At 40.9% G+C, this 12,149-nt stretch overlaps 1 protein-coding gene across 1 annotated transcript in view; it reads right to left on the bottom strand.

Moving 5' to 3' along the window:
* The window catches only part of CACNA2D3 (calcium voltage-gated channel auxiliary subunit alpha2delta 3), a 467,867-nt gene that overhangs the window by 230,715 nt on the left and 225,003 nt on the right, over window positions 1–12,149 (bottom strand). Inside the window, exon 12 of the mRNA XM_066613498.1 lies at window positions 11,518–11,651. Within this exon, the coding sequence (XP_066469595.1) occupies window positions 11,518–11,651 (134 nt within the window). The remainder of the gene's footprint in view (window positions 1–11,517; window positions 11,652–12,149) is intronic.

Below are 12,149 nucleotides of genomic sequence, written 5' to 3'. Positions count from 1 at the left end.
TGTTCCTCACAAGGTTTCTACAAATGTGGAAATGCAGGACTTCTGTTTTGATTTGCAGGGACTGCGTGAATGAAGGAGCTCCTTTATTTCCACAGTCCTTTTTAAATAAAACCAGGCGTCCTGCACTTCTGCATTTGAAGAAACCACACAAAGAGCACTGTAAGGGTTTTTTGTTTTTAAATATTGCAGAAGTGGCAAGGTGAACCCAAAGAGGCAATGGTTGGCATTCTGGGTTGCACCTTCCCTCCGCCTACTCATGATGACTATGCACTGCCTCTGGTTTCAGCAGCAATATGCTTCGGAATGCCAACTTAAGGGGATCCATAGTAGAAGAAATAGATTTATCTCTCCTGCTTGTGCATTTCCCAGGGCAGCTGGTTAGCCACTGTGGAAAACAGGAAGCTGGATGAGATGGCCTTTGGCCTAACCAGCAGTGCTTTTCCAATGTTCCTAAGAGGGAAAAAGTCAAACTTCTGAACATCAATGAAGAGTGTTTCAAAAACCGCTGTCTCATAGACTTCTGCTCAAGTACATTAAGTGCTCAAGTACTTCAAGGTCAGAAGACAAACAGAGTGTACAGAAAGTTCTCTAGACAGAATAACCCAGCATTTTATAATTTTTGGCAGTCTCTTAAGGGGCTGATGCCAGCAGACGCTTCAACACCACCAATAACAGAAAAATACAGTCAACCATTTGAATGGTCTGGATTTCTTTAGGTCTTTTTAATTAAAGACTATGTTTGATATATCAGCAAGTGCCAAAGTTAGATATAAGGAAACTAAGCCATAGTGGAGCTGCCAAATTACATTTTAAAAGAATGCGCAAATAACATAAAAACAACTTCAATATCCCTCACGTGCATGTAAGACATGGTAGCATGGAGAACAAAGAGAAAAAGCAATGCAGGAACTTGGAAGTTGATGACCAAAATAGACCAGGCATCAAAAGTTCTGAAGGAGAACGCAGACATAGTAGGAAGAGAAAAATCAGACCTAGAGGCAGTTTCTGAATGAGATAGAAAAACAGGAAAAATATCTGAACAGAAAGAGCATGCCGTCACAGGGGCAGCCCAAAGTTAGTAGGCACTTACTGCAGCAGACCTCCTAATTTACCACCATAAGTGCCAGTATGGCACTGCAAAAGGCACACCACTCTTATGTGCTGTAGGACTGTCAGCAAAAATGGCAGGAAGCCATGTTTGTACACCAATAGCCTGCCAAGACCACACCAGAGTAAGTCAGGTGGTAGGCTCCCAGAGTAGATGAAACTTGCATACATATTCAATGACGGTCCAGTAGATGTGTTGCAGGCCACTGCTAATTTCCTTTTGTCAGTCATAGAAAAGTATGGAAAGAGATTGGTGTAATGTTTATTTGTATGGTTTGTTTGCAATTTAACCTTAAAATTTGTGTGACCTTTATTTTATTTTGTTTTATTTTTAATTCATTATTTTTCTTTACTTCATATCTTATTTTACTGTAATGACTCATTTGTTGGAACATGAGTTAATGCCAATAAAGGTGTCTAAATCAAAAAAAAAAAAGTAAGATGGTGGTAGAGGTGGGTTGTGGGTGGTTTGGGGGAGGGTCTGTGCAGGGAATGGCCTGGGCTGGTGGTTCAAGCGTGGATCTTGGCAGCAGCAATGCAATATCCACTGTGTAAAGTAGCTTTCATAGATCTGAGGAGACCCATTGGCCTACTGGAAGTATTACTTACCTCTCCCAGACTGTCATATCTCTATCCCCCTGCCCACCAGAGAATGCAGCACATATTTCATTGGTAGGGCTGTATAATGTAAGTTGGTGGGGAATGGGACTGGGGCCTTAGTTGTTCATGGCCCAATCCTATTGAGGTTTGGGCCAGCATGGGAAGACCTTTGCAACAGTGGGAGGCACTTCCATTGTTGCAAAATGGCTACCAACAGCATGTGAAGCATGTTGACAGCAGCCATTTTGGGAGCTGCCAGAGCCATTTGGAAGCAGTGCTCCAGCACTTTAGCCTCCTACCCTAACAGGTAAGGAAGCAATGGGGGTGAGGAGAAGGCAAAACATAGTGGGGAAAGGGGGCGCGATGGGGCAGGAAGGCTGCAGGAAGGGTGGATCCTGCTGAATCCTATGTCTTTCTCAGCAACCTCCCAACCCCTTTCTTTCCTTGGACTTTTGCCAGTGATTTTGCTATTATGCTGGTGCAGGTCTGCGAGACCCACTGTAGGCCGGGAAGCTTACGGCAGTATAAGAGGATTTAAATCGCCTTTTGCCTCTGATGCCAACCAGTCTGCCTCCCCACTGGATATAGTGTGCCTGTTTTTGGCATGGCTGCACCAGCGGGGATGGAGAGGATAGGACTGGGCTTCTCAGGTGCTCAGTTAAGATGGTAGTTAGGATGCCATAGTTATCTGTGTACATGAAGCACCATCTCTTCTCTTGTGCTCCTTTTGTGTATTCTGACCAACACCAGAAGCCTTGTTCTGGGCTTCCCTGCAAACTGACACACAGTGAGTGAGCAAACATTATGGAATACCACCCCTGGGAAGCCTTCCTGGCCTCATCTTTAGGTTCATGATACTGACTTCTTTCATCTTACTTGGTGTCAGTTTTGTTATTTTAAACAAAAATAACCTTGGTTATTTTCATTTTATTATCTTGTTGTTGGCTGCTTATAATATAGATTTGTTACAAAATAATAGTTATAGAATAGTTCCCTATCTTTCAAGAGGTGTTAATATGACTAATTTTCCTTATGTCTAATTGTATCACTTGAGGTTTACAAAAGGTGACCGCGCTATAGGATGCTAGTCTGAATATTACCCAAAGTTTGACCACCTGACCACAGAGTTTAGGAAGCTGGTGTTTGAATTCACACTCTCAACCCAGCTGTGTGCTTATGTCATTCTAAATTCTACTGTATTCTTAGGATTTCTACTCGAGAACTTTAAAACAAACATAAACATTATCTTCCAAGTTATCCCCAATTCATTTACTATTGTCTGAACCCTGCTCAAAGAACTACTTAAGAAAAAAAAATGCTTGGGAAGTTGGTTGATGCACTCTTTCTAGATAACAGATTAAAAAATGCAGAATCTGGATTATCTTCAGGCCACAGTGATGGAAACCTATACCAACCACATAAGAAGGCACACCAGAAACAACTGAGTCCCAAGTAGCATCCCCTACAAAACTTCAGATCTGCTGTTCTTGACAAAACGTACATGTTTGCTACCTTCCTTGGTACTGCAGGAGGTAAAGTGGCTAATTTACTTAATCCACATGGTTACTTTTTTATTTCTGGTGTCACATGATAGAAGTTAAGTAACAAATTATAACTGAATGTTGCATGGAGAGAGACGCATCTGAGGTTCTAATATAAATGCTTTCAAAGGAAATGTAATGCGTCACAGAAAAAATTAAAAAAATCAGGATAGCTTTTGATATTTTTTGAAGTTACTGCACTTGAATAAAAATAATGAGAGTAGTCATTTGTTTCAATTGAAATAAAGTACTGTAATATTTATAGTCTGTACCAGAATTATAATGACTGTGGGGCTAGAAGTGAAGTGTCACAGCATGTTCCACATGTCTTTAACACTGTTTCTAAAAGCTCTAGAGGCTATTAAATTTAATGAACCCATCTGCTACGAAGTAGAGGTCCAACATAATCAGTTTTCTCAGTGCCATATAATACAGTTGGTATTCCACAATCCACATGCTCAGATAGAGTTTTTTAAATGATCCTCTCTAGGTATGGAGGATTTTTTTTCTTTGTTATGATGATTTGAACATCTTCATCATCTATGCTGTTTTATTTTGCAAATACTACTGTGATATCTGCATAACAAAGGTTAACACATTAAAATAAATACCATCACCAAATTAAACCTTTCCCCTCCCCAAAACTCCCCAGTAGTTTTGACAACCAGCAATTAGCTCTATGATGCAATACCCTGAAGCTAATATAATCACTGAAAATTGCCCTAATAGTAGAAGTTCCAGGTCTTACACTAAGACAAAAGCAAACATGTAATTTATCAAATACAATGAAATTTGTTTTAAGAGTCAAAGTTTCTCAGTCTAGCTGTGTAAAATAGTTTATTCATAACAACATAATGGCTTACACGTCTTAGTATTTGGATGTCAACCAGGATATTTTAAAATTGATTGAAACTATTAAAGTGGCCATCTTTCTGTTCTTTGCTCCAAGATGGTTCCCAACATTGTTCCCCCTCTCTTTTGCAAGAGACAGCATGTGGTCCTATTGGAGTTGAACAGCTCAATGACTTCTATGACTGTTTAAAAGTAATCACAGCCTCTGTACTCGCACTGAAGTAGCACATCTATGCTTGCTCTTATTAGTTTCCAGCTGCTGAGGAAAGGTGATTTTTGCCGTACAGCAGCTTAGTTAAAAAGCACACCACTGTTAATGACATTTGGGGCTTGAGTTCTATTCAGTGATGAGAGTCATGCATTCAGGAATTCATCATGTTCTGCCAATTTCTACTTCAGGGGTCTCTCTTTTATTTTTTTGGTCATATAACACAAAAAGGTATAATTAGTAGGACTGTATTTAAAAAATATTTTCAGCAATAAAGGAAATAGATTATAATCTAGAAAGGTATAAACTAGAATGGTTCTCTAATAATTGCGTTGAATAAGGCGATATAGTTGTTACCGTGGTCCTGGGCATTATGGTCGGTTATACTGTTTTTATATTATGATGCATGTTTTATAGAATGTGTGGGTGAGTGTGTAGAGTGTGGTTGTTGGAACTGTAGTATATATTTATGCTTGTATCTCAAAGGTGAATAAATTTCGTTGTGCTGGAGCACAATGACAATAAAGTTACTACTTCTACTTCTACTACTACTACTAAAAATACTTGAAGTGACATACAGATAGCGATAATGCTTGGTGCAAGCAAGGGGAAGTTCCTATGTGTGCAGATAATTTATTTTCATAGAAAAGACTAAATAGTGACAAATTCAATGACTCTGACAGCCCAATCCTAAACTTCCTTAGTACCCAGAGATGCAACAGCGCCAAAATGGCGACCGTTGCATCCAATAGGGCCAGGGAAGTACTGCCAGGTCTCCTTGGGGTAAGAGAACTTACATTCCCTCAACCCGTGCAAGACCAAGGCAGCCCCAAAGAGTGTAATCACTGCCACCACCCCATCTATGTGAATAAGCAGCAGCAAAAGCAGGAGTGTGGACTTAGTTTAGCCAAGTCAGGGCCCAATCCTATGCTCAGTGGCAATGCTCTGTGCCACCAGATTTATGCCTGATCCCAACCCCCGACCCCGGGGAGAGTGGCTTCAAGCCGCTCCACTGTCCTCGGATTTGCACTACCTCCAGAGGTGGAGCCTCCTAGAGAAGTCTAAGCTCCTGGAGAGAGACTGATGGCCTCTGTGTGCATTTCAAAAGGTCAGCAAGGCTCTTTCTAAATCACTGGAGCAAAGGGACTTTGTTTTTTAAATTGATTTGCTTTAGTGCGTTTTTTGACATCCACCTGAGTTATGGGAATGGAACCCTCGTGAATAATGAGACTCAACCTGTATAAAAAAGTATCTTTTCCCTTTCTAAAGCCTCTTCTCTCTGCTCAGCCCAGTTCATTTAAAGCAACACACACACAAACATAGAGGGGGAAAAGGAGAGCTGACAATCATCCCAGTCACTGTGGTGGCTTGCAAGGGACAAAACAGGAAGAAACACCTGTGCACTTAAACATTGGAGAGGAGGGGCAACAGGAAGGGCTGCTGCCATTTGCCCAGTAATAAAAAAGACAGTGCTTGTGTCATCAGTATCTGGGGAGGCATTAAGAAGACTTGTCTCCAGCAGGTTAGGCTACATTCATAGCTTCAAGGGAAAAAGGAAAAGCAGGGCGGCTGGCTAGCCCATAAAAAAACAGCAGGATGTCTGCATCATTAAGCTCTGGGGAGGCAGGAGGAGGAGTTGCTTCTCTTTTGTTTAAAAAAGAAAGAAAGAAAAGCAGGGAGTCTGTGCAACAGGCGAGTTCTTAGTCTAAATGCACCAGGAGCAGCCATTTTCTAGTTGCTTCAGAAGCCCTATGCTGAGCTCTCTCCAGCTTCAAGTGGGGGAAGAAGAGGCGAGTTTTGTTTTTAAATGTATTATTTCAGGGGGCAGACTGAGCTTAAGGGGGGAGGATAAGTGTGTGTTGCTTCTTCTAGCCTGGAGCTCACAGCACATCTCTGGCGAGATGTGCAGGAACTATTTCAATTTTCCAAAAGTAATATTGCCAATTCTGTAAACCAAAAGGGAAACCATACATTGCAGCCTTAGGACAGAAGGTTGTTTACGTAGTAATGGTTTTTCACCAATCCACATGGGGTGGCATTGGACAATAGGATTTGACATGAATCCTCAGTGACTCTTAGCACTTTTTATGTGACATAAATAAAACTAAAAGTAAGCTACTGAACTCATGCAAATTACTTCTGGGAAATATGGCCTCTGATTATGGAAATCCAAGTCAGATATTATTTCCTTCTTAGCTTTATTTCCAAAGGACTTCTCGGAATGATTTTCCTTCCACTATTTGAGCTTGCCCTCACTTCAAATAAGAAGGCTACTTCTGAAAAAAACAAACACGAACCAGATTGATAGAAAACGCTATTGCAAAATATAGAGCTGAAAGCTACTCTGACTGTGTGTGACACTTCATAAAATAGGCACAAAATAAATTTCAGTGCCCCCTGCATAATTAAGTGACTCAAGTACATGTTTTCTTCTCTCATCTGCTTATAAACATTCTTTGCTGGAATTAACATTTACAGCAATTGCTAATATGCACTTGCCGTAATCACAGAAGATCATTTTATACTAGCTGGGAAATATTTTAATGGCTTTTCTGAGCTGCAATCCATAATATACACAGGAAATAAGAGGCTCTGGGCACCTTTTACTGTGCTAAAATGCTAATTATACCCTCTTATGATACTAGCACAATTAACTCATGCCACTAAAGGTATTCAGTGCCTTGTCTGGGAATATCATCTAGCATAAACATAGACCATATCTACTCTAATATTTTGATAATAATACGGTCCAATATGGTCCAGTGCTATCACCTGACCAGAATTAAACACAACTTACTGCATGTTGTAGCTATATAATACACTCATGGGTACAATACACAAGTGGGTATACACTTGTGGGCTACAATTCCACCATTGTAGCTGCTACAGCTGGAGAGTTTGTTGCAGTGATCTACTGAGCTCTATTATGTCACTTCTCCATTATCAGTTTTGCATATAGACATGTGTACAAATAGTACATGGGCCACTATGTAAACTGCTTTGTGAACTACTCCTGTTGAAAAGCGGTATATAAATAAATCTCCTGGACCACCGAGCCGCGGTATGGTAAGCGGGGGCAGAGAGGAGGTGTTCCGGGGAGGGGGGAGGCCGGGGGGTGGAGAGAGGGAGGGGGAGGCATGCTGGGGGGAGGGAGGGAGGCGTGTCGGGGAGAGGGAGGGAGGTGGGTCTGCGGAGCTCTGCTCTGCAGGATCCAAGGCACTTGGGGAGGGCTCCGTGCCCTACACGAGCGCCTTTACTTTACTGCTGACCTTTTGGTCGGCAGTAAAGTGAGTAGCCCCACTGCAGTAGCCCAGGACGTGCAGGATCCGGCGGCTGCCCTTCTCGGTGCCGCTGAGCCTGGGCACCCCGGGCAGCTCAGGATTGGGCTGTCAGTCTACAACGCTATGTTATTTTAAAAAATGAACATCAGGAGAAAACTGACAGTTGAGATGGGGAGGAGGGGGTAATTTTGACTTGGTGCTTCATATGCAAAATGCCACTTTAATGTCACTTAAGTTAATGCCACTACTGTACAAACCATAAATGTAAACAGTACCAAAGAACAAAAGGCTTAGGGATTTTTATAAGTTCATGTTGATCCATGTTGATTCATGTTGGCATCTGCAAGAGGGATCTGAAGGCTTTAGGAGTGGACCTCAACAAGTGGGAAACCCTGGACTCTGAGCGGCCCGCTTGGAGACAGGCTGTGCAGCATGGCCTTTCCCAGTTTGAAGAGACACTTGGCCAACAGTCTGAGGCTAAGAGGCAAAGAAGGAAGGCCCATAGCCAGGGAGACAGGCCAGGGACAGACTGCACTTGCTCCCAGTGTGGAAGGGATTGTCACTCCCGAATTGGCCTTTTCAGCCACACTAGACGCTGTTCCAGAGCCACCATTCAGAGCGCGATACCATAGTCTTTCGAGACTGAAGGTTGCCAACAAACAAGGTCCCATTTATTTCAGTGGTAGCAACCAATAAAAAAATAATCATGTTTAGGCCCCACTTCCTTCAAGGTAATCCTATCTTTGATTGGATTGTAACTATGATGTAAAAGTTCTTACTCACAGAATCAAAACACAGATATTAACGGCAAAGAAATAAGGCGTGTTGTAAACTGAGCTCCTCAGCAAAAAAAAAAATTAAAACAATTAAACAATTCATCTTTAAGGCATCACTTCATATTAATTTATCTACAAAAATAAAAACCCTCCCCCAAAAAAGAATAGTAAATAAAAGGAGTTAAAGACTGATTTCATGAGTAGTTGAGTTGCTAGTTACCATCCACGAATCCTATCACGTTCCAGTTGGCCTCCCAAAGACAGATACTAAATTCAAATGATTAGATGGCAGAATCCAGTATAACTGATACACAATAGTCATTTCACACAACTAACTACTCAGCTCCATGACACAAAACAACATTCTCAGTGCCTTAAATCAAACAGGAGTGAGAGATGCAATCAAAAGAACATTATCAGCTCTCAGCCTGCTTCATACAAAATGTGAGGTAGTAAGCACTTATTGATGACTACACTGAGTGTTGCAGTGAAAGATAGATGATAAGTGAACTCATCGTAATTCCAATGCTACTCGAAGAAATCAGTTTTAAAGGTAGCAAAAGAAAATATGAAAAATGTTACTGCACTTGTATATGCTCAAATGTGACTTGCATTACAAAAGAGAGAAGACTTGCACAAAGTTCAAACTGTATCTATCATGATACTGCCATCACAACCGGTCTCATAAGTTGTACAAACAGCCCCAAAGAGCATAGTTTCTCAACCTATTTTCTGGTTGAGGGTTGCATATCTGTCATTAGAAGTTAATCTTTATACTCAAGTGGCTCTGAGAAAATGTAGGTGACTTTCAAGAAACGCAATTAAGATTACCAGTACCTATGGACAGACCAAAACCCTTCCAGATCAGAGCCTGGAGATCCTTTAAAGAGTGAACATAACGGAGAAGTAAACTCGTAGGAAAATGGATAACGTCTTTTGAATTCCATAGTAAAACACATATACATATAAACAAACATTTATTTAAAAAAACAAGAAGCAAGCTATTATTTGCATAGAAAGAATACGCATAAAACGTGTGACTGTATGACTCTAGTATGCAGACAGGAGAACTTTACATTTCTAAAAGTAAGATCAAGCACACCTGATGAGATTACTGAGCTTTGCCCACTTCTAGTGGAGGTTGCAAACAATAACACTTTGAAAATTAAAACATTTTGCAGATGCAGTTAGAATCAAGATTAGAAACTGCTTGCAGTAACATAAGAATATTTGCTATAGGTCTGATCCAGAATATCAGCTCAATTCAACCTACATCTCTGTGCAGCAATGCAGCTGCATTGATGCAGGCTACACTAAATCCCACAGGGCTGCTAGGGGTCTCCTTGGGGTAAGGGGACATCTGGAAGCCCCAGCAGCTACAATGAATCAACGCAGACTTGCACCAGCAATATCGCTGGCACAAGCCTGCATTGATCCGTACCAGTGGCGGACCTGCCTCCGTGTCACACCCTAGGGCAAAGGTCCATGACGGTAGCCCCTGCACGAAGCCACCCCCCACTTACCTGGATCAAGACTCTAAGACCAACTGGGAAAGTGTTCTGAGGTTTCCCCTCAATCTTAAACTGTGCTTCAGGAAAACTGGAAACACAGTTTCTGACCACATCGGGAGGCTTCCCGCACAGTCCTAGAGGCGCATGAGGCTCTGTTCCTGGGCATTTGCCCCTTTTGTTCAGTGGCAGGTCCACTGATGATCTGAACAGGCAGATATGGCCCAATTCCACCCTGCCCTTCTCTGGATCTTCCTGCTCCAGAGGACCTCTGTCACTCTGCCAGCACCAGCAGGAATGCTTCAGCTTTCCTGCTGGTGTACCTGGGCCTTGCACTGTCACAAAGCACTTTACAGCTTACCAGCGGAAAGCACATTCCACAGGCACAGGCACTTGTTAGTACTGGGCTGTATGGGCTGTATTATACCCAAGGTTAGCAACGTATATATACACACATATTTTAAAATTGCAAATAAGCTCTACAACTGATCTAGAATCCAGATGATACACTACTTACCATAAAAATGTGTGAAACTAAAACAAACATTATTATTAAAAAACATTAATTGGTCTGCAGCCAATCATGATTAAGGACACATCCTAAATGGAGAGGGACAGTGATACAACTTCAACATGAAAGGCAACTCCTTTTTTAAAATGTAATCTTACATTGTTCACATATTAAAAGACACCATGCTTTGGATCCTAGCCTTATGCTCAGTTAATAGAAGCTCCTAAGACTAACAGAAGGGCACTTCCATTCACAGAACATGACATTAGGATTCATGAATTCACGTGCTAAAAGCTCTCAAGTCAATTTTTTAGCAAGGTTTCCTGTTGGAATCTTGAATGTACCAGATTTCACAGCCATTATTAGGCACTTGGCATCTTGGAAATGATTAACAGAGTCCCTATTGCTGCTTTAAAGCATCAGAGCTAAAACCAGGTTATTTGCATACCAATCTTGACCACCAATGTAGAAGTGCTATTTGCAGTAGATGATTGATGCTTATCCTATACATTAATATTTTATTTGATGAGCAAAATCATAACTTTATGTGCTGGGCTTTAATACACAAAGCCTTACATTTTTTTCTACAAATGAAAGGCTTTCTTATTAACTGCTGCAGCTGGAATGAGTTCATTCAAGCTATGTCAAGGGTGGCCAAACCATGGTTCATGAGCCACATGTGGGTCTTTGATATATAATGTGTGGCTCTTGGAAATATGTTGGCTGAGCGCCTTATTGCATCACAATTAATATCAAAGGTAAATAAGAAATTTTCAAACTATAATTACTTACTGCGTATAAACTAAAGCCCATTGAATTAAAACATAAGTTTAATGTTCGTGTTGAGTAAATATATTTAAAAATGTTAATGCTTATTAAATATTGTGGCTCTCAAACATCCCACTTGTGGTTTTCAAGCATCTTAAGTGACTCCAATTGTTAAGCAAGTTTGGCCACCCCTTAGCTATGTAAATCAAACTCCATCTTAGAAGTACATGCACAATTCACATTCAAGTAAGAGTAAGCTGAGCATTCCCCGGTAGTGTTAAATGCGAAAAAGAACCTGCACCAAATTCCACTCGGTGTTCTGCAAATAAACATGATGTGTCAAATGCTGTCTCTTGCAAACTTACAGTGCTGTCAATATAGGCTTCAGTCCATATCACGTCATGCTCTTGATCAATCACTTTGGGTCGACTAAGCACATGGAGATATTCCATGACATTTTCCTGTACATCAGCTAGAGTAGAGATCTGAGTGAAAAACCCTGTGGAAATTAAAACAACAATAATAATAATAAAGCAAGAAATGAAATGCATACATGAAGTCATGCAGACAGAACCGACTGTGGAATACTGTCCCAAACATGATGCAGAATAATTGTGTTCATCTTGACTTCTGTTTGCAGTACAAGAAAGGAGGAGAAAAAACCTGAGGAAAAAAATTCCAAAGAAGCAGCCCTGTCAAGCATTAATTTGTGAATGCACAAGTCTGTGAAATGATATGTCAGTCCTGAAAGGTTCCATTCCTCAGAGTGTTATACACCACTGCACAAACTGTACTGATTTTTTTTTGTTCCAAGTCCAATTTTTCAGCTTCAGGATAAAGTAAAAGTAGAGAGAGCTTTTTCTTAAAGGTAAATGCTTTATAATTGATAGAGCTTCAGACCACATATCTATTCCAAGCATCCAGCATCACAAACACTAGGCTGGTAATGGAAAGTTTGTTTCTCATTCTATCAGATTCTAGTTCTATTAATTCTAAA

Source organism: Tiliqua scincoides, chromosome 2 (genome assembly GCF_035046505.1).
Source record: "Tiliqua scincoides isolate rTilSci1 chromosome 2, rTilSci1.hap2, whole genome shotgun sequence".
Taxonomy (NCBI): Eukaryota; Metazoa; Chordata; class Lepidosauria; order Squamata; family Scincidae; genus Tiliqua; species Tiliqua scincoides.
The sequence above is the reverse complement of the archived record's forward strand: the minus strand, read 5'-3'. Positions and strand labels throughout refer to the sequence as shown.